General features: G+C 38.8%; 6 protein-coding genes across 6 annotated transcripts; 1 reads left to right on the plus strand and 5 right to left on the minus strand.

The window, feature by feature from the left end:
• Nucleotides 1-635: 635 nt before the first annotated feature.
• Nucleotides 636-1582, minus strand: LOC6566975 (probable DNA-directed RNA polymerase I subunit RPA43). The gene is made up of 2 exons (XM_001993232.2): nucleotides 990-1582; nucleotides 636-931 (listed from the first exon to the last, which is right to left on the minus strand). The coding sequence occupies exons 1-2, from the start codon at nucleotides 1530-1532 to the stop codon at nucleotides 701-703; spliced, it is 774 nt and encodes a 257-aa protein (XP_001993268.1). The 5' UTR covers nucleotides 1533-1582; the 3' UTR covers nucleotides 636-700.
• A 425-nt stretch (nucleotides 1583-2007) lies between these two features.
• LOC6566976 (wee1-like protein kinase) lies at nucleotides 2008-4813 on the minus strand. The gene is made up of 5 exons (XM_001993233.2): nucleotides 4163-4813; nucleotides 3564-3903; nucleotides 2783-3496; nucleotides 2493-2626; nucleotides 2008-2419 (listed from the first exon to the last, which is right to left on the minus strand). Exons 1-5 carry the CDS (start codon nucleotides 4665-4667, stop codon nucleotides 2274-2276), a joined length of 1839 nt encoding a protein of 612 aa, XP_001993269.2. The 5' UTR covers nucleotides 4668-4813; the 3' UTR covers nucleotides 2008-2273.
• A 349-nt stretch (nucleotides 4814-5162) lies between these two features.
• On the minus strand, nucleotides 5163-11456 carry LOC6566977 (probable splicing factor, arginine/serine-rich 6). Its single transcript, XM_032739578.1, has 2 exons — nucleotides 10662-11456; nucleotides 5163-6544 (listed from the first exon to the last, which is right to left on the minus strand). Exons 1-2 carry the CDS (start codon nucleotides 11090-11092, stop codon nucleotides 6199-6201), a joined length of 777 nt encoding a protein of 258 aa, XP_032595469.1. The 5' UTR covers nucleotides 11093-11456; the 3' UTR covers nucleotides 5163-6198.
• Nucleotides 6958-7951, minus strand: LOC122322449 (histidine-rich glycoprotein). Its single transcript, XM_043214646.1, has 2 exons — nucleotides 7903-7951; nucleotides 6958-7833 (listed from the first exon to the last, which is right to left on the minus strand). Exon 2 carries the CDS (start codon nucleotides 7690-7692, stop codon nucleotides 6982-6984), a length of 711 nt encoding a protein of 236 aa, XP_043070581.1. The 5' UTR covers nucleotides 7693-7833; nucleotides 7903-7951; the 3' UTR covers nucleotides 6958-6981.
• On the minus strand, nucleotides 8151-10235 carry LOC6566978 (nucleolar protein 58). Its single transcript, XM_001993235.2, has 2 exons — nucleotides 8812-10235; nucleotides 8151-8596 (listed from the first exon to the last, which is right to left on the minus strand). Exons 1-2 carry the CDS (start codon nucleotides 10080-10082, stop codon nucleotides 8329-8331), a joined length of 1539 nt encoding a protein of 512 aa, XP_001993271.1. The 5' UTR covers nucleotides 10083-10235; the 3' UTR covers nucleotides 8151-8328.
• A 385-nt stretch (nucleotides 11457-11841) lies between the features above and the next one.
• LOC6566979 (heterogeneous nuclear ribonucleoprotein 27C) lies at nucleotides 11842-16530 on the plus strand. The gene is made up of 3 exons (XM_001993236.3): nucleotides 11842-12036; nucleotides 14072-14884; nucleotides 15186-16530. Exons 2-3 carry the CDS (start codon nucleotides 14390-14392, stop codon nucleotides 15954-15956), a joined length of 1266 nt encoding a protein of 421 aa, XP_001993272.1. The 5' UTR covers nucleotides 11842-12036; nucleotides 14072-14389; the 3' UTR covers nucleotides 15957-16530.
• Nucleotides 16531-21312: the final 4782 nt, after the last annotated feature.

Here is a 21312-nt window from a genome sequence, read left to right on the forward strand (position 1 = left end):
ATAAACGAAATTTCAACTTGTAAAGCAACTTCCTCAATATTAACAATTAACTATTAATTGTTATTTAATTAAGTTTATTCAATTCCAAAGAAAAGGGTGCGAAGTTTGCAACATTTTCGAATATTTTATAAAAAAAAATTAAATGGATTCAAATTGTAATTAAATTCATTTAAAATATAGTACATTGAATACCTGAATGAACCATAGGTTTACTTATAAATACATCGTTCATTCACTGCCCAGATATACATATATATCTGAGTTGTATATGGCTATGAAATCGAACAGGACTCAGACATACTTTCCTTCTTAATAACGGCTCTTGAAATTCATGCGCAGCCAGATCTAGGCGAGAATTTGGAAAGGTTTGCGGAATTCAGCTGGTCAAAATCCGGTTAACTAGGTTGCGGATATAAATTATTTTGCCAACTTTTTAATCTTTCAGTGAGTCTGTATCCATCCATGATGAAATGTAAATGTGCTGGCAGAAGACAAATCAATAATATTCAATTTGCATTCAGTTTTCGGAGAGCATTCCAAATATGCCTATTATACAATTTTGGCTATCTAACACTCAAACAGGATCTGCACTTGGTCAGCACTTTGTATTCTTGATACTGAAATATTCTAAAAGATTCTAAATGTGCACTTATTTATAATTTGTACGATTAACAGTTGAAGCTACACAGAGTTTTAAGAGCTAAACGGGTTCTGTTTTTATTTTCTTCGGTTTTTTCAATTGTTGCTCAACTTTATCAGCCTCGACGGCACTGCTGCGTTTGCTGGACTTTTTCTTTTTGGGCGGGGCATCAGCTTCTGTAATTGGCTCCATTTTAATTAGTTCAACAAGAGCATCGAGCTCAATTTGGATCGAGGTTTCTTTCACTGTTTCCTCAGACTCCGGGCTATCCTCAAATTTGATCACTTTGTTCTAGAGGAAAAAAGATGTCGTTAAGATTTGCAATTGTGTCATTGGTCTGATCACTTACCACTTTTTCCGTATCCTCAAGCAACAGTTCGCCTTCGATGTATGGCATCACTGTGCCTATATTGAAGTTCTTGATTCGAAATTTGATTTCCTGATCCATGACGAAGACATCTCGACTTTGCTTCTGATTCGTGAAACGTATTGTTGTGTTGAACACTCTGTAGATGATGACACTGATCTGATGCTTGGATATGTGCCGCACAACGCCATGGAGCACTGCGCCCTCCACCGGCCTGAACACATAGAAATCGGCATTAATGGCCAAGTGCAGCGCTGGATCATCGGAGCGTAACGCTGCCGTCTGACTCAGCACCTTGATGTTCTTAATACCCAGCACGATGCCATTCAGCTTGGCATCATACATGCCCACCTTGGTGCGGATGAGCAGCTCGTGCAGCGCGTGCTTGAAATTGGCCATGCCATATGGACCCATGGACAGGTGTAGATCTGTTTGAATGCAACGCACACATGACTCGGGGTTGGCAGCATACTGTTCCAGCTCTTGCGCGGTGAACTTTATATATTTCTGTATTATTTTGGCCATTCTATTTGAAAGTTGATCGGAGCACTTGTAACCACATGAGTTTCTGGTGTTGCTCAGTAAATCATTTGCCACAGGCACCGTGTCAACCCTACAAGAACTATCGCGTTCCTAGAAAACCGCACACATCTCTAGGACAAAATTATATCGATAGCTGTACATATCGAAGCATTGCATTGTGTTGGGGGTTGTTATGTTCAAACACAGGAAACGATCGAGCACAGAACAATGAAATTTAATTTACATATGTGAAAAGCATTTCAGTTATTTGCCAAATTAATTAAAACAAGTTTTTGAAGTAACTTAATTGAATACATTCGTTTTATTCGCGAATGGAATGTTCTTAAATATTTTCGCTTTTAATATAACATAATAAATATTTTAATTACGAAAACAATACATACTAATTTACAAATATTACTCAAATATATACAAAAATATTGGATTTTATTTTGTAAAAAAATTAAGATTAAGGCAATACCATGACGCTTTTTTGTTTATTCAAGAAATTTCAATAGAGAAATGTATAAATTGACCTTTTTGCGTTGTGTTTTCTTTAGTAAAATCGATTAGGAACAAACCTCAAACGATATTGAGGCTTTTTTAGTTTGTTTCTTTTGGAACTGCGTAGTGCGCAACAACTTATAGACTATGGATACATGCTTAAATTAACAAGAATGTGAGCTTTGTTCACTTTGAATGCGGAAGAGTTTTTAGTGCCGGCGTTAAGCTGAATCGAAATTGTCAAAAATTGGCAATAACGTTCTTGTTCCGATCGCCAAGATTATTAAATTTAGCATGCGACGCAAACGGTGTCCGCATGCGTCGCGTAAAGGATCGCAGGCACCGTTGACCGTCCAATGGCTCCGAACTACTGGCCAGTACAGAAACTGTAATAAATACCACATACGTTTAAGGGTTAATTAAATATACACACACACAATAGTTATGTAGACAGCTTACCACGCTGTTCGAGCAGTTTGATTTGCTTTTTGGCTTCCCTCAACTTGTTCATCAATATCTCATTCTTTCGCTTCTCGACGGTCAGCTCCAGGCCAAGCTGCAATTTGCTTTTGGAGTCCACAGCGCTCAAAATGCTGTGAAAAGAAAAATCAGTTTAAATTTAAACATACTTAAACATACTTAAAAATACAACACATTTTACATCGATGAAATCAATGTTTAAAAATTAAATTACGATTACTTATTGAAGATAGAATGTTCGAGTAACTAAACTACTGCTGTTCACTTACGGATGACTATATATGGACATTGAGCTGGGTCTGTTATTTGGCTCCGGATGCATCATTTGCGCAATAAGCTCATTGAAATCTTTGCTAAGCGTTGGAATCGTGGGCACCTCACCGTTACGCAACTTGTGCCATTCGGGCCCGTTCTTTGGCAGCGGTCCGCCGCCGGCTACCTCGAACAGCGTTATGCCCAGCGAGAAGATGTCGGCCTTGAACAGATTGCTGTAGTCCTCCTGCAGTATCTCTTTGGGCAGGTAGCGACAGTCGCCCTCCTCCACATGCGGCTCATTCACGGACGTCACATGTCCCAAATCGCCAATTTTATAAGTGACGAGATTCTCGGAGCGACGCAACTCTTCGTAGACACTGTCCATGCCATCGTCGTCCTTGCTGCCGGGCTGCTGCTGCTGTGGATTGGGGCATAACTTGTGCGCCGTCGGATTCATTGTGGAGAATATGTTCTCCGGCTTGATATCCATGTGCACCAGATCATTCGAATGTATATAGCGCAGGCCTTCAATCACATGCATCAGCAATATCTTTAGCTCGGATTCGCCCAGGCAGTGCTCCTGGATACGCGCATGAAGACTGCCACCGTCACAGAATTCATTCTGTATCAACATATGATCGTCCTCCGCCCAAGCGGAATAGTATCGCACCACGTTATCATGCTTGCCCAGAACCGCATGCGCCCACACCTCGTTCAAGGCGCGCTTCCTGCATGGAGAACAGTTGGTTATTAATTAGATACCCAAGTCTGCTAAGAACTTTGAGATCAACTTACTCGAATGAGCTGCCCGCAACGGGCTTTTTGCTTTTTTTGATCGCATAGATGCAGCCATCCAGCCGATTGACGCACTGAAAAACAACTCCGAACTCGCCGACACCAATGACGCTGACCTGCATAAACTCGCGCTTGAAGCGACTGATGTTTGTGTCATGCAACGCCAAACGTTTCGGCGCCTGCTGATGGATTTCCCTTGCCGCATCGATGCCACCCGCACCATCATGGCCACCATCCTCGTCGCTGGGCTCGCTGAGCAGAAACCTTTGCATGGCACTCAGATTGAGATTCTCGCATCCGAATTGAGTACGACAACGCTTCTTATTATGCGCCATTAAACCTAAATGATGGGTTAAAGAGTGGGGGTTAAGTTTTAGGAATACGGAGGGAGAGCTTATTATGAAAGAGAACAGCAATCTTAAGGTAGTCGCAGATTTAACCCGTTAACTATGATTGGTCAAGATATACTGGTACTGTTATACACGCACTCATCATAATCCGAGCAGATCGAATCGGACTTATACATATTAAGAGCAGCAAAAAGACGAATATTGTCCAAGTTAATTTAAAACTACGCTAATAATCTATTAATCACTCACTGTCTGGTGTGAAGGGATTAACATTGGCTGTGTCCTGGGGTTGCATGCTCCTGTGGTTGTGCAGCGGCAGGGAACGCGGACGGTCGCTTAATTTAAAAATGTGATCCTCGACCTGATGTTTGCTGGCATTGGCTGCTGCAGCGGCACCAGACAAATGATTGCTGAAGTTCGTCGTTGACTTTTGCAAGATGGTCTTTGGCGTTGCGGGCGTGTTGAACAGGCGCAGTGCTCGAACTTTCTGGCAGGGCGGCGACATGTCCACATCTCGCTGTGGTTTCTTTTTGTTGTTGATATTGTTGTTGTTGTTATTATTGTTGTTTTGCGGACTTTCCAGCGGATCCTTGTCAAAATCATCGTCGGCAAAGCGCAGTTTGCGCGGATTAAATACGAATGGCGATGGGGAACGCGATTGCATTTCGACGCTTGAGTCGAGCTGCTCGAGCGAAGTGTCTTCCGCACTGATGACGCTCGTTTCGTGCTTGGACAAGCGGAATGCCATTGCCATTGCAAAAGTTATCAATTCACTTCGTTTTTGTTAACTGCACTTTCAGTTATTGATCGATCGGGCATAAAATTGATCGAGTTAGAAAAAAAAATAAACAAAACAAAAACACAAAACAGAATTATGTGTAGGAATGCGAAGCGCAATTGACCATATATCGATATATATATAAATATATTTATCTGAGCCTATCGATCGCAATGTGACAATGTGCGATAAGTGATACTGCTTAAAATACGATATATCGATAGGTTTGTATACAACTAAATACCACACACGGTTTCTTTCGATTATTTAAGAGCACTTTCAAAATCGATCCCAACAATGTTTGATGAAAATTTAAACTGACCTAGCATGGTATATTTCTATGAAATTGTATTGTGTCAATATGTAGCCTACTACATATTTTTCTACAACTTCATTACACCCCTTTTACGCATTTTCAATGGGTTCAGTCCAAAGAACTTTTCCGTATGCTTGAATTGAAAACACAGCCAATTTTTTTTGGCATTTGATTTATTGATTGAATAATTATGTATTGTAGGTTTTTTAACGCATCTGGTACATACAAATACGCATTTCAAAAAATTCATACATTATTATTATAATACTTAACTATGACGTAATGTATGAGAAATCTGAATTTGCAATAAGTTTGCTTATTTTATATGAATATTAAAAAAACACCTTACAAACTTGAAGTGAAATATCATTTTGAGGGAATTCTGTATTCAAGGTTAAAAGGTTCAGTTATATAATCAGTTACATCATAAAAATTGACATGAGGATAGAGTTTCAGTTGTCTAAATGAAAATTTGTTACTTCCCCTACAAAACTTCAAGCTGCCTCATTAATTTTTTTCTTGATTTTTTTTTTCGAATACAAAACATTCTTAGCCTGATATATATATATGTGTGTGTGTTGTGTGTGTCTATATAGATGTGTATGTATTTGTGGGTGTAAATATGTATGTATATGAAAAAAGCAAAATATTTCATTCAATTTTGTTGTTTTGGAGAAACATAAACATAATCCATAATCAGCTGAATGACTAGATCGACTTACTAAATTGATTACGATTCGATCTATTGTTGTTTTTATTGTTATTATTGTTTTTACTCTGTCTTTTTACTATGTGTACACAAAAAACTCAAAACGCAATTTGTTCTACATGGCATTTATACACTAAACTGCTCAGCTCAGTTCGAAAAAGTTTGGAATCGTGCGGCGGAAACAAAGAAAAGTTATGCATGAATTTATATTTATTTATATTAGGGTCTATAGACATGGGCGTATCCAGGTGTATGGGCATGGGGTGGAGGAGGAGGCGGAGGGGGCAGCGAAAAGCTGGGAAACGCCCTAGTCCAATAGATTATAGTCTAAGCTAAGAATGTGGGGCAACTAAATATGAGAATTACACTGCCTGTCGAACATATTTATTGATGTAATTTGGGTGTGTTTCGATTTCAGGAATGAAGGAGCTGCTGGTTGAGCCCTAATGGTTAATGGTCAAAATCAGAATCCCTGCTCATCGCTAATCCCTGGACATGGAACGCGATACGGAGGAATCGCCTCGACGTCGCAACGGTGAACCGCGACGCGGCGGCGGCGACGGTGATCGTGTGCCCCTGTCTCTGTCATCCTCGTCCTCATCATAGCGTCGCTTCACTGGTGGCGGTGAGTCCACCGCTCCACTCCCGTTGCGCTCCTGGTCACTATAACGTGATACCGATCCGTTCTCATTGCGTCCATTCTCGCGCGAGCGTCCCGAACGCCGGCCGACAGAACCGACGGAGCGGCTGCGTGATCGAGTCCCACCAGATTTGGAGCGAGTGCGACGGCGTCGCGATGTGCTACGCGATCTGCTCAAGGAGTTGGTTCTGTAACGAGTTGCAAATGTAAACGGAGACTTTAGCAATGATATTCATTAAAATCAAAATGATTATCATACTTTTGAGCTGCATATTAAATCGCATATAGAATCGAGATAGGAAAGCTTTACATTTTCAACTAGTGAATAAAGCAACAAAAAATTATAAATCTTATAGATTTATATTTGATATGACATGAAAATACTTAGGATTGGAAAGAAATATGCTTAAGTATTGTTTTTATTATTATTTTTTTCTAATTTTGGAATTAATAATTACAGTTTAGATTTGCTGTTAGATGATAATTTCAATTTGTGTATGCTGCATTCCCCGGAAATACTTAAGATTGTTCGCAAGGAATACGCTTAAGCATTATTTTATTTTTGTATTATTATTATTAATTACAATTTAGATTTGCTGTTGGAGAGTTTGAAGAGAGATCGCCATTAGCCATGTTTCTTGCCACCCTTCTTGTGATGCTTGTGGCCGCCATGCTTGTCGCCCTTTTTGCCGTGCTCCTCCTTGTCCTCGAAGCTGTCGCCGTATTTGTGCTCCTTCTTGTACTTCTTGTGATCCTCGTCGTGATGGCCCTTCTTGTAGTGGTCCTCGTGTTTTTTGTGACCCTTCTTCTTGCCGCTTTCGTGCTTCTCCCCCTTCTCGTGCTCACCGTGCTCGCCCTGGTGATGCTTGTGCTCCTTGCCATATTTCTTGTGATGGCCGCCCTTGTGCTCGTCATCGTAGAACTTCTTCTCCTTGTAGTATTCGTCCTTGTTGAATTTCTTATGGTACTCCATCTCCTTGTGGCCCTTCTTGTGCTTCTTTTTGTGATGATCCTTGCCGCCCTTTTTGTGAGCACCGTGCTCATGTTTCTCCCCATATTCATCCTTCTCATCGTAGTGTTTCTTCTTCTTTTTGCCCTCGTCGCCATGATGATGCTCATGGTCCTCCACCTCGTGATATTTCTTTTCATCCTCATCCCATTCCTTGTGCTCCTTGTGACCATGTTCGCCCTTGTGCTCCTCATCACCATACTTCTTCTTCTCATACTTGTCGCCACCTTCTTCCTCCTCCGCGGAGGATGCCTCCTTCTTCTTGGCTGCCACGCAGGTCAGCAGCAGCGCCAACACCAACAGCAACTTCAGTTGGCTCCCCATCATTCTGTCGAACTGAGCGCTCTGGGCATTCGTCGGCTACGCTTATATATTGCCAACGGATTGGACCCAGCTCACCGCAAAATCCGCAGACTCGAGTGATGCAAGACTGATGTAAGTGTTCCACTTGATCGCCCATCTCAACACCTATATAAAATATATATACATTTGTTTTTTTTTTTGGCGTAGGTCGTAATCGCATTTATTACAACTTACAGTGGGCCACAGAGCTGTAATCTCTGCTTAAGATTATAAGCTTAGATTTCAGTTTTCTTATCTCACTTCAAAAATTATTAAACCAGGTGCTGCTTTCAATTTAGATTACTTAATATGACATTAAGGCCATAATCTAAATGGGGTTGTTAACTTGTTAAAATTTCTTCAAACAATAACAAGAACAATGCACTTGACGCTTGATGTATATGTAAAATTTCTGCATACATAAATACATACATACTTAACTTGGTTTCATCATAAAACAAATTGTGTTTAATTTTGTTTGACATGTTACATTTTATTTCTAATGTAGTACACAACAAATAAAACTGTATTTTGTGGATGATTTAAAACTAAAATGGTAACTGCTAAAATCTATAAGCCTAAGCACTATCAAATATAGCCCAAATAACAACAAAAGCAAGCCTATTCTTGATGTTTGGACTTCTTCTTTTTCTTCGGCGGCTGGGCGGGCGTTTCCTCCTCCTCAGCCTCAGCCTCCTCAGCTTCTGGAGACTCTTCATCCTTTTGCTTCTTCTTCTTCTTCTTTTTCTTTTCAGATTTCAACTGGGACTCATCTGCTGCCTCAGCGTCAGCAGCCTCCTCCTGTTTGACGGGCGTTTCAGCTTCTGAATGTTTGCGTTTCTTCACCTGCAGCGTGTTATCCGCCTCCGGCTGATAGGTGAAAACCTCACTGAAATTTTGCATTGTATAGATTAATAAGTGTTATATAAATATATAATTATTGCACATTTGGACAAGTTGGAGAGCTCAATCAGACGGCCAAGGGTTATCATCACTGTGGAAATCAGTAAACGTTGCGAAACCATGGGTGTTATCATCATATGGAGAGCCTTCTACTTGACCAAAATGAACAATGAGTGTAACTAAAAAAAAATGACAACGCACCTCTTGGCCTGGTACTTTTCGAACTTGGCCTTGGCCTTGCCCGTGCCAGACAGTTTGCGCAGATTACCCTCCTCGAGCAGACGGAGTCGCGACTCCAGTTTTACTTTGTGTGTGGCGCCCAGCTCAAAGGTGGCCTCCTCGCCGAAGGCATCGACACGCGTCGCCAGCGATGCCTTGGCTGCCAGGGAACGTGACATTTTGCCCTTGTTCTTTTGGCTCGCCTGACCGACCAGCTGGGCATGATAGATCAAACCGTATTTGGGCGTATCCTTCTTCGTTTTGAGTGCACGGAACAGGGCCTTCTCAGCGCCCAAGATCTGCACAGTTGATGAGGGATGCTTGGCGAGATTGATCAACGAACCGGCGTGCGCAATTAAACGGGCGCCAACTGTGTCGCCCACGAGCACCGTTAAATTGGGCGCCATGGCCATCATGCGTGCCTTGAGGTAGTCATAGAGATGTGTGCGATAATCGTTGATGGAAATGATTTCATCGCACAGACACTGAATATTTATCACATCCTCATCGCTGATTTCGGTGCCCATGGAAATTTCCGCCGCTTCCTTCACCTGCTGTTCCACATCTTCCGGCAGAATGTCAGACAAATCTGAGGTGGACATATTATCCCTGGTGCCCACCAATTTGATTGTCTTTACGAACGCAACATTGTCCGTGATCAGTTTGCCCAGTTCGGGAAAATGCCAGCCATACCATTCGCGGGCCCGCATCATATAGTTATTCAGTTCTTTGTCCAAATCATCGAGTAGACACTGCGCCTGTACAATCATCGTGTCAATCTTGTCCGGCGAGAACTTCAGCTTGTATCGGGACAATGAATGTGCCAGACCCAATGCCATGGCGGTCATCTCACGTTTAGGCAGACCACCGAGCAAGCTGTCCGCCTGCTGGCGTATGCAGCGCATTAACTCCTGCACCCCCGTATTGTACACACACTGCACCGACAGTTTGTCCTTGATGGCTGTGCCCAGCTTGGCATCGGCCACCAGCAGCGACGATTGCACGTCATCGACCAGCAGCTTTTTCAATGTCTTCTTCAGCGGTTTGGATACTTTGCCCTCGACTGCTGCGGTGGCAGCAGCGAGTGCCTCTGTGGTATCATTGAATTTCTCAAAATGCTTCAGTTTAAGCAATTTGTTCGCTTTTTCGGGTGTCTCAAATTCCAGATACAAATTATCAACCTGCTCGAGTTTCTTTTGGTCGAGCAACTTGAAAATTGCGTAGCCCGCCGGCGTTTCATATAACACAAACATTGTGCACACTTAAATGCAACAATATTTATGTGAAGAAATACTTTGTGTCGCGCAGCAAACACGAACTTAACCTTCTCGAGTCTGACGCCGCGTGTAAAAGAAAAATCCAAAATGAGGCCTGCAAACACGTGCGTCTGCGTGCGCCAGCGTTGCTATTTCACGCGAAAACCGATGCGATAGTTATGCAAACTATCGATAAATTGCACTTGGCGTTATCAAATACACATAAAATAACAAATTCACTCTTTTATATACAAAACACAAGTTGCTGGCAGTTATATTTATCACTAAAAATATTTTTATCCTTGAATTGAGCATAGTTCAATAGAAAGACATTATTGTTATGTGAAAAAGTCGCGCGCATTTTTCTGAATTTGTCGCACTTGCACCAACTCAACATAGCCCAAATTCACCACACGAAACAATAATTTCGAACTCGATGTGCAAAAATCCATCTAAGCACACACATAAATGTATGTACACATGAATGTACGTGTGTGTGTGCGTGTATGTATTAATGTATGCATATTGATGTAAGCATAAAATGTAAAAGTTATGAATGAAATTGCTCTCACTAACCTGCGTCGTTGTCGGGCCTTCCGCTCGCGGCAATGGCGCGCAAAATGACCGCGCATGCCGCACTCATAGCATTTATCATCGCTACGACCGCCGCCTCGGTCACGTCCTCCTCCTCCACCGAAACCACCACCGCCGGCTCCGCCTCCTCCTCCTCCACCACCACCACCGCCACCGGATCGAGCATATTTGCCTGTGGATAATTCGACACGAGCTCGGCGTCCGCAAAGCGTTCGTCCGTCCAAGCCTCGAACCGCATCCGCTGCATCTCTGGCGCTCTCGAATTCCACAAAGGCGAAGCCTGGGGGATTGCGGGCAATCCAGACGCTGCGCAGACTGCCGTAGGCACCGAACACATATTCCAGATCGTTCTTTCGTGCATTGTTACCCAGATCACCGACGTACACTTTGCGGTCGCTTGGATGGCGCGACATTTTCTAGCTTGGGTTGGTTACTTTTCGCTGCTTGGGCGCTTGGTGAAAATGGCAAGCGCAGCGCAGGAAAAAAATCGATTCGAGTGTGAAAGAGTTTCGCGTTCCGCCGCCGTTTGGTCAAAAGCGCATTCGGTTATTCGAACCGAAGATTGGCTAACATTACTTTTGTTGTGATGATGTATTAATTTGTGTTATTTAGGCACTATATTTATTTCGGCACAAAACTGTTTTTGCCGACTCGGACAATGATTGGGTGAGTGAACCAAACTGAACGGTTCACTGAACGATGCACCTGGGTGTTCATTCGTTCTTTTCTGGTCAGGGCGATACAAATTTAAGCAACAAATGATCCAGTTCTATGACCAGTATGAACGCAACTACAGAGCTAAATGAGGTGAGTTTCTCACTATCGATATTTTACAGTCGATCAGCACTTAATTTTTCGGTAGCAGAGTAAGTAATCAAAGCCGAAATTGTTTTCCGTATTAAGCCACTTCATCGGCACAACTTTCGAGTTAATCGATTGATATCTTGGACATTTTTATCACCATCGATAATAACTTCGTCGTTATACATTGTAATATGTTAAATGGTGAATGGTATTTTAATTATATTAGTGCTTCAGGGCTATGATAAAAATATTGTAAAATCATATTTGTATAAGGTTAATTGGTTGGTGAAACTGCTGCTTCTGACGCCCTGATTGATAAATACAAAATACAACCATGTGCAACCGATAACAATAGTGCAGCGGTTAATTGTGAATGGCTACCACCATTAAACGTGGCGGTGGCGAGTTTTCTATCATAAGTTAGGTTATATATCGTATGCATCAAATCATACAATTATTTATAAGCTAGTTTTTTAAGGAAAAAACACTTAAATTTAGTGAATTTGCAGTGCGAAATCTTTAAAAAACCACAGACGAACACTTAGCACAAACGGTAAGCTCAAACAACAATGCAAATACATATTTTATATAACGAATCTGCTGCATCAAAAAGAAAAAAACGAAGCCTCTGCCTGCCTTTCCAAAATTAAATGTGCGACGGCAGCAGCTGCCTGGTATAGAAAACAGATTTGCTTTGTGAAATTGCGACGCCGCTAACAATGCAGAAATTCTCTGCGCCCCATGTAAAAATAATTACTTTTGTTTGTGTCGTAGCTAAAGAAAACGATTATACTTGTTAAATTTTTTTTTATTTAAGTGGAAAATTTCATATTTTTATACACACAAAAAATGCTATGTATAACAGCACACCAACACATACATACACACGCACACACAGAAGACACATCGGCCATTCGCATACACACTCTCGCTCACATTAATACAATACGCGCACATAGACACGTGTGAGTCTGTAAGTGTAATTGCGTATGTATGTATGAAAGATTGCGGTGCAAAATACAAAAAAAAATCATGCGAATTTTTAAAATTGCGTAGTAAGAAAATATACTAGTTTATCCATGAACTATGCAAATGTGCAATATGATTGTGTAAATTGTGCGCGTTTTCTTTTGCCGGTCAACGATTTATAGGAAACACAAGATTCTTAAAAAAAATAGTTCATGTGGCAGATTTTCTCTTCGAAAATCATTTTGCTAGTGTTTGTGTCTTCAAAATCAGTTCTTCAGATTTCTTTGTCAACGCATTTTTGTCGTCATCGGCAAGACTTCCATTTTGTTTTTTTTTTTTATTTTGCTGCCGTCACGCCGCCACCGTCTCTGCTGCTGTTCGTGGTGAATTTCTCGCATTTCATGCAATTCATTGCGATTGTTTTGAAGAGTTCATGTAATTATAAAAAATTTACGCGCAACGATAGTCTAAATTGAAAAAAAGAAGTCGAATAAAGTAAAAACTGAAACGTGAGGTTCTCAAATTCGTGTGGTATTTTATGTTTAAATTTTTCACATATTCGCTCATGCATACATATGAACATTTTGAGGGCATTGCTTTTTGTATCTTTCTTTTCATTTTACATTCGCTTTCACATAGCACATGGCGTTGCCACATGGTTTTCTCCTCTTCACGTATTTAGCTACAGTCTCGCTAACCCATTTAATTGTTTTTAAATATAATTAGTTGACTTTAAAAAATAAGTGTTATGGTAATACATTGGTAAAATACAAATATTTGTTTATTAATTGTAATTAATTAACAAGGTCAGTTGTTTTTCGGTCACCAAACAAATGTCTGGCAATATAGAACAAATGGCGCGCAAATGTGGTGAACCGGCACTTTGCCTTATGCTTGCCCTTCTGTCTGTCAAACTGTTTTCACCATTTTTACCTTGGAGAAAAAAGTTCGTTGTTCTCATGATTCTTCGATAGGCACTTGTGGTGTATGTGTGTGTGCATGTGCGTGTAGGTGTTTGTGTGTGAAATGAATGACGCTGTGGCTGGGACATAGCTACGTCAACGAAGTTAGCTTATGTTGTTACACAGCAAAAAGAAAACTTAAAAAAAAAAATTACAAAAAGTACTTTCTCGTAGCAGAGTGTAGTAAAAAGACAAAACGGCAATTGACGATTAGCGCGCTCGAATAGAGCATAAAAGAGCAAGCGGAGCGTTGCAAACGCCGAACAACTTGTGAACGTGTACAAAAAGCAGTTAAACGGCAAAAGCAGATATATGTACACTCATACATAAATACATACATAGGTATGCGTAGCTATGTGTACCGGCCGGTTGATGGCTGCGGAACTGCTGCTTGCTGCTTACCTGCCTTTCATAATTATTTGTGCCTATTTTGGTTGCTTTGTATGTGGTTCATGTGTGTGTGTGTACGTATATGTGTGTGAGTGTTCGTTTTTTTGTATCCGTTCTCTCTTGTCCAATGTGGCCAGAGTTAGTTACGATTTAGTTATAACTTGGTATTTCTTTATGCTGATAATTTGATATTTTTTCATTGCATGTTTGTATTTTTCATCACTTCCGCAACAACTGACGCCTGGGGTCATCTTTAAAAATAATCAGAAAGTTACGTGTAAACGTCGTGGCTTTTGTTTAATTATTTGAAATATAATAATAAAGAAAAACAACAAAAAAACAAAAAAAAAACTTTGGCAACTGAATCCAATCCCAAAACACGCAACAACAACAGCAGCAACAACCACAACTTGTGTAAAAATCAAAGTGCAAACAAGAAGCAGAAGTAGCAACAACAACAACAAAAATAAAAACAGCGACCGATAATAAATTCAGTCCCACAAGTGTAATATAAACAGCAGCAAAATTACGTCAATTATTGAAAACCTACCCGGCGCAATAGCTCACAATCACCAGAACAACATCATGGAAGAGGACGAAAGGGGTAAACTGTTCGTTGGCGGCCTGTCGTGGGAGACAACGCAGGAAAATCTCTCCCGCTACTTTTGCCGCTTCGGCGACATCATAGATTGTGTCGTCATGAAGAACAATGAGAGCGGCAGATCGCGCGGCTTTGGCTTTGTCACCTTCGCCGATCCGGCGAACGTCAATCATGTGCTCCAAAATGGACCGCACACGCTCGACGGTCGTACCATCGATCCCAAGCCGTGCAATCCTCGTACGCTGCAGAAGCCGAAAAAGGGCGGCGGTTACAAGGTGTTCCTCGGCGGTCTGCCATCGAACGTGACGGAGACCGATCTGCGCACCTTCTTTGGTCGTTACGGCAAGGTGACCGAGGTGGTCATCATGTACGACCAGGAGAAGAAGAAATCACGTGGATTTGGCTTCTTATCCTTCGAGGAGGAGTCCTCCGTGGAGCATGTCACCAACGAGCGTTACATTAACCTGAATGGCAAACAGGTGCGTAAACGGGAGGGGTTTTTAATTGATGTATTTATTTACTAAAGCAAAAATTATGTTTAAAAAAGAATTTATCTATATTTAATAGATAATGTTATCTCAAATTAATAGACAAAAAAAAAAAAAAGAGAAACATCGCTTGACTGACGACTGACACCCCCAAAAGAACTATATTTTCGTATAGTATATGCATAAATTTAGTCATATTTATATGTGAATACTGATAAACTTTCTTAGCTATTTAATTTAACTAGATTTGTGACAATGATCGTTGTCGTTAATATTGTGTGTGTTTTTGCAGGTGGAAATTAAGAAGGCGGAGCCACGCGACGGTTCAGGTGGGCAGAACTCTAACAACAGTGCTGTGGGTGGTGCCTATGGCAAGCTGGGAAATGAGTGCAGCCACTGGGGACCGCATCATGCGCCCATCAACATGATGCAGGGCCAGAACGGCCAGATGGGAGGTCCCCCGTTGAATATGCCAATTGGTGCGCCCAATATGATGCCCGGCTACCAAGGCTGGGGCACTTCGCCGCAGCAGCAGGGCTATGGCTATGGCAACAGCGGCCCGGGCTCGTACCAGGGTTGGGGCGCACCACCTGGCCCCCAGGGACCACCGCCACAATGGTCGAACTATGCCGGGCCACAGCAGACCCAGGGCTACGGCGGCTACGACATGTACAACTCGACGTCGACGGGTGCCCCGTCGGGTCCGTCGGGCGGTGGCAGCTGGAACTCGTGGAACGTGCCACCAAATTCAGCTGGGCCAACTGGAGCACCGGGTGCTGGCGCTGGCACCGCCACGGATATGTATTCGCGTGCTCAGACCTGGGCAGCGGGCGGTCCATCGACAACTGGACCCGTTGGCGGCATGCCGCGCACCGGACCCGGCAACTCGGCCTCCAAATCGGGCTCCGAGTACGATTATGGCGGCTACGGCTCCGGCTACGATTACGATTATAGCAATTATGTCAAGCAGGAGGGCGCCTCGAACTATGGCGCCGGTCCGCGGTCAGCGTACGGCAACGACAGCTCCACACAGCCGCCGTATGCCGCCTCGCAGGCCGTCTAAGGAGCCAGCCAGCGAAACAGAGAGATCGAGAGAGCGAGAAGGAGAGAGAGAGAGAGAAGCGCGCGCGTGTTGTCGTCTCTCCTGTCTGTCGTCCTGCGGCCCCCCTCGAACCGAAAGAGGTGAATGATGAAGACAAAAAGATGGTGGTAATTGTAAGCTAAAGCGTCGTCTGTTCGTTTCATAATTTTTAAATGATATTTTTTAATTGAGATCAGATGTTGAAATTAATTAATGTAAACTCTTGTGTACCCACAACAAAATAATTTAAAAAATCATAATTTAACACCCACACACACACACTCACACACATACACATACTACACACACATAAATCACATGCAAATCCCCAAAAAGAGAGAGAGACAAGTGCATAAATTTGGCGACAAGGCGCAGCAGCTGCCAAGGTGGCTCATACAGGAAGAGATGTTAAGATGTACATATAGAAGCTATATATACAGATCAGATGTACAGATCAGATCCGGCTCGCCTTAGCTACTGTGTATTTTTGCACGATTTGTCCGAGAACAGAAAACGGGGATAATTATTATATATATATATATAGCATGGACATTTAGATGATGATAATTGGGCTATTGGCGCCGACAACAACATGTTACAAAATTTATAAATTTACCATTTAAAAAAACCAAGTAAAGTAAACAACTAGCTAAAAGTTAAACTACATATATAAAGAAACCTAATTAATAAGCGTATGTCGTATGTCGTTTGCATGTAAGCGAAAGTTGAACTTGAAACTAGAATTATATAGTGTTGGAATTATTATTTAGTTAAAAGAAACAGATGAGAATCGCAAACAACAAAGATGATTTATGATGAAAAAGCTAATGAAAAAAAAAACAACAAAAAACAAAAAATACGAAACGCCCTAAACAAAATATACATAAAAGAAAGAAAAAAGAATAAAAGCAAAAAAACTATATACATACTTATATACATCTCTATATATATAAAATATATATATATATATATATACATAAATTTAAATAAACAAAAAAAACGTAAATTTAAACTACAGTTAAAACAGAATAGAAAACAAAAGTCATAAGAGAAAATAGCTAGAGAGAGACAGAGATTGAGAAGAGAGATAAATAGAAAAAAACGATGCTTTGAGTTGCGTTGCACATTTTTAAATTTTCATCGTTTGCCAAGCAGACAACAACCACAACAACAGCAAGATATCAACATCAACAATTAGCATGTGTGTTTGTGTGTGTGTGTGTGTGAGTGAGAGTGAGTGTGTGACTCGGAACATACACACACGCGCATACACATACCCACGTATATATATATATACACACACGCAGAGGAGAAGAAGAAGGATGAGAAGAATTGCATATTTTATTGATTGTATACATTCATATATATATCTTTAATTACTTTATATTATTTACTCTTAATCACATACATGATCATTTGAATGTGTTTTGTAAACTACAACAAAAACAACAACAAAAAACAACAAGTAAACTAATTCTTAAATAATTAATGCGATTTTACAATTTATTATTACAAATTACAAAAACCTTACGTACGTACATATATATGTATATTTATTTATATTTATATATATATGTGTATATGCATATATACGCTAATAGATACATTTATACACTTACACATTTACATATATAAATATGAAGTAATCATTTTTTAATGCTATTACAACTACAAAAACAACAACAACATAAAAAAAAAACGTAATTTTTAATTTGTTGATTACGCGAACATTTACAATACATTTACAATTACAATATACATACATACATATATACCTTACTTTATTTTTCGGTGATTTATTGCATAGTGTTTTTTTCGTCTAATTTTTACAAATCTACTTAGCAAACAAATCCTACAATCATAAATTCCTAATTTAATTTCGTTAAAATTACAAATATACATATAAACATATGCTTAAATTTTTTATATAATTATACACTTAAAAAAACACAATAACAAACAAAACTAACGTAAACAATGCAAAATACACAGTAAAAGAGAAGAAAAAAACAAAAAAAAAAAGAGAACAACAAAGTAAAGTGAAACGTATGAAAAACGTTTGAAAATTTTGAAAAAAAAAATACCAACAAAAAATTGCTTTTGTTTTCATTTAATTTAAAAAATTCAGCTGTGCGCTGCCGATTGTGTATGTGTGTCTTTGTTTGCGTGTGCGACAGTGTGTATGTATGTGTATGTGTGTGTGTGTGTGTGTGTGTAAATTGTTCATGTCTAATTGTATGTTGTATATAAAACAAAAACGAAACGAAAACACTGCGCTTGGCCAGCGGGGATCAGTTGAGAGACAAAGAATGTTTCGGTCCATCTTTTTTCCACTTGTGTAATTCTTGTAATTTCCAGCAAGGCAACAACAGGCTAGCATATGCCGATCGTGCGACATCAATGTATCAGGCTTAATCTAGACATTAAACGGTTATATACGTATATGTATGTATATATGTAACAATATATGTACATATGTGTATATGAGTCGCATATACTACAATAACAGCAACAACCACAATAACAAACAAACAAACAACAACCACACCCAACAAACTTAAGAAGCATAGTTGAATGAGCTAAAATGTGTTGGTCAAGAAAAGCAGCTAAGAAAAATATGAAAAACCTGATGTAATTTTATAAATAAACAAAACATTAATATTATTATTATGATTATGATCATTGCATACTTACATCTTATACAAAATGTCTTCTTTTTGTTAACAAACACCCCTTTTTTTTGCATGCAGAAAACAGTTTTAAATAAAAATTACAACAAAAAAAAACAAAAAATAAAATAAAGTGATGTTTAACAATTTGAAATAAGTAATGGTAAAATTAATAACTAATTCAAGGAAATATACATAAATAGTTAAAGCAAGGTTTAAAGTAATGAAAAATGTAAACGTAAATGAAAAAAAAAAAAATTATTTAAAAAAAAAACAAACACACTGACTGTTAATTGTAAAACAATTTCTTTTTTAATCCGTACGAATTATGATTTAAAGTTAAACATTTTTTAAATAAAAAAAAAACCTAATAAATGAACTACATATATATGCATCTAAACGTAATTACAACTACTATATACAATTATATATACATATATATATATATAAATATATATATACATATAAATATATGCATAAATATATCAATTTAACAGTAAAAATAAATCTAAATATTGTACTAAAAAAAAAAAAAACACAAAAACCTATGAAGTGTTGCACTTTCAACAAATGACAAAAATTATGCTAAATATACTTCCGGAAAAAGTAAAAAAAAAAATTGAAAAGAAAAAAGTATACAAAAATGCAAACTTAAATGTAAGCGGTGACATATTGTAAGGATATTGTTGTAGCAAGTCCATACAACAGACAAGTAAGAATCAAGCATTATATGTATGTCCACGCATCCAGAGCATATGATATTGGATCTGTTTTGTTTCTTGTCTTTTCATTTCCGTTTCGATGTCATTTCGTGTATTTGGTTTTGTTTTTTGGTTTTCGGAACAAATGGATGGAACGAAAAAACATGCAAATCAATCGGAAATATGAACATGATATACGTTTTTCTTTATTTTTATTTGTTTTTTAGCGGATCGTAACGAAAGATGACAAAATATTTATAAATTTGGTTTGATTTTGAGTATGTGCTTGTTTTTGAATAGGAAATGATTTAAAATAAGATATTTGACTAATTGGTAACACTTTTTAGGACTTTCAAATTTCGCCGATATACCATAATAAATGACAATGAAATAGATATAAAACGATCTAAATAACTTAAAATATAAGCTAAATACTTACGAATGAAGCGCCAAAATGCAAACTGCGAGAAATGAACAAAAACTGAAAATGCAATGCAAAGAAAAAAATATTAACTTAGAAGATCAATGAACCGTTTTTACACATTGTAGTTGCTAAAGTCAGTTGAATACATATATATACATATATATATATGTATTTATCGATTTGGTTAACAATTTCGACTGGTATCATAGTTAAGCTAAGTAACTGGATTTTCTAAAAGCTATATATACAATTTAAAGAGCGATTTTTCCCCCACAATTGTTTTTGGTTCACGTGTATTCAACTGTACTCTCGTATTAGCCTTTAAAGACTAACTAGAATGATTTGAAATAAGGAAATTACACAGATATCTAAGCTAAATTCCTAAGACAAAACGATTCCACCTAAGACACCTTTTGTAATGACTAAATTTATAGGCAAGGCAAACCTAACATAAAAAACCAAAAACACAATAAGATTACGACAAAGTAATACAAAGATGCAACACAGACGTAGACTGCTGCAGCACATGGTTAAATAGGGTTAATATCTGATGTGTGTTGTGCATGCTTTGTACATGTTTTTTGTAACACACAATTAAATCAATTCCGTGGCGTTATTATGACAGCACATATAAGAAATAAAATCAAACAAATGAAAATAATAAGAATTATGATAAATAGTAGCATTGATTAAGAGATGACGAGAAATATCTAAGTGCATAAGTCGTTTAATGATTAGTTACGCCAGCAAATTGTTTATATATATGGTCTCTGATGCATTTGTTTTTGATTTTTACCTTGGCTTCGGTTCGATCTTAAGCATAAATTCTAAACACGAGGTATGTATGTGTATCTATACATGGTAATTTTAGAAGAACACGAAAATGAAAAAACGATATGCGTTACCAAATAAACCAAGCAAACCAGAGAGATAGTAAACATAACTAATTTGTATGTAGTTTAAAAAAAATAATAATAATAGACAAAAAACGGAAAACAAAACAAAAAAAGAGCAAAAATATGCAAAATAACCAAAATAAAACCAAAATTGAGACTGTTAACATGCAACAAAACAAAGCAGAGAATAAGATGAAAAAGTAAAGCTTAAAACTAACTAACTCTTAACTCAAAAAAACGAAAAAACCGAAAAAAAAGAAAACAAAATAATAAACATACGATAAATAAGAAATCTCAAATGAATAGGCTACCTACATAAGTTCGTGTAAGGAATACTTTGACGGAGAACATACAACAAATCTTTCACTTCAACAATAATTTGGATTATTCCTTGTTTTGTTTGGCACTGAAACGAGAGGAGATTGTTAGATTGTTAGAATACGATACGAATTATATATATACGTTCTCAGATACAGATGCATTTCTTCGTTTTCGATTTCATCGATTTCCGTACAGTTTCGAGTTCTTCATTAAGAGCTTTTCGTTCACTTTGCATGGTTAGGAAAACAAAAAAAACATACACACACACACACACACACACCCACCCACCCATACACACATACACACACTTGAACACATATATACAGA

Source organism: Drosophila grimshawi, unplaced genomic scaffold (assembly GCF_018153295.1).
Source record: "Drosophila grimshawi isolate 15287-2541.00 unplaced genomic scaffold, ASM1815329v1 contig_1377, whole genome shotgun sequence".
NCBI lineage: Eukaryota > Metazoa > Arthropoda > Insecta > Diptera > Drosophilidae > Drosophila > Drosophila grimshawi.

Bases quoted from the DNA above. Each gene is read 5' to 3' on its own strand.
- LOC6566976 (XM_001993233.2), bottom strand. From the start codon at position 4,667: ATGGCAATGGCATTCCGCTTGTCCAAGCACGAAACGAGCGTCATCAGT. The intron at 3,904-4,162 runs GTGAGTGATTAA...CCCATCATTTAG, and splicing joins TAATCCCTTCACACCAGACA to GTTTAATGGCGCATAATAAG. The intron at 2,420-2,492 runs GTAAGCTGTCTA...TATTTATTACAG, and splicing joins CAAACTGCTCGAACAGCGTG to TTTCTGTACTGGCCAGTAGT.
- LOC6566975 (XM_001993232.2), bottom strand. From the start codon at position 1,532: ATGGCCAAAATAATACAGAAATATATAAAGTTCACCGCGCAAGAGCTG. The intron at 932-989 runs GTAAGTGATCAG...TTTTTCCTCTAG, and splicing joins TTGAGGATACGGAAAAAGTG to AACAAAGTGATCAAATTTGA.
- LOC6566979 (XM_001993236.3), top strand. From the start codon at position 14,390: ATGGAAGAGGACGAAAGGGGTAAACTGTTCGTTGGCGGCCTGTCGTGG. The intron at 14,885-15,185 runs GTGCGTAAACGG...GTGTTTTTGCAG, and splicing joins TTAACCTGAATGGCAAACAG to GTGGAAATTAAGAAGGCGGA.
- LOC6566977 (XM_032739578.1), bottom strand. From the start codon at position 11,092: ATGTCGCGCCATCCAAGCGACCGCAAAGTGTACGTCGGTGATCTGGGT. The intron at 6,545-10,661 runs GTTAGTGAGAGC...AACTCGTTACAG, and splicing joins AAGGCCCGACAACGACGCAG to AACCAACTCCTTGAGCAGAT.
- LOC122322449 (XM_043214646.1), bottom strand. From the start codon at position 7,692: ATGATGGGGAGCCAACTGAAGTTGCTGTTGGTGTTGGCGCTGCTGCTG.
- LOC6566978 (XM_001993235.2), bottom strand. From the start codon at position 10,082: ATGTTTGTGTTATATGAAACGCCGGCGGGCTACGCAATTTTCAAGTTG. The intron at 8,597-8,811 runs GTGCGTTGTCAT...GCAAAATTTCAG, and splicing joins GAAAAGTACCAGGCCAAGAG to TGAGGTTTTCACCTATCAGC.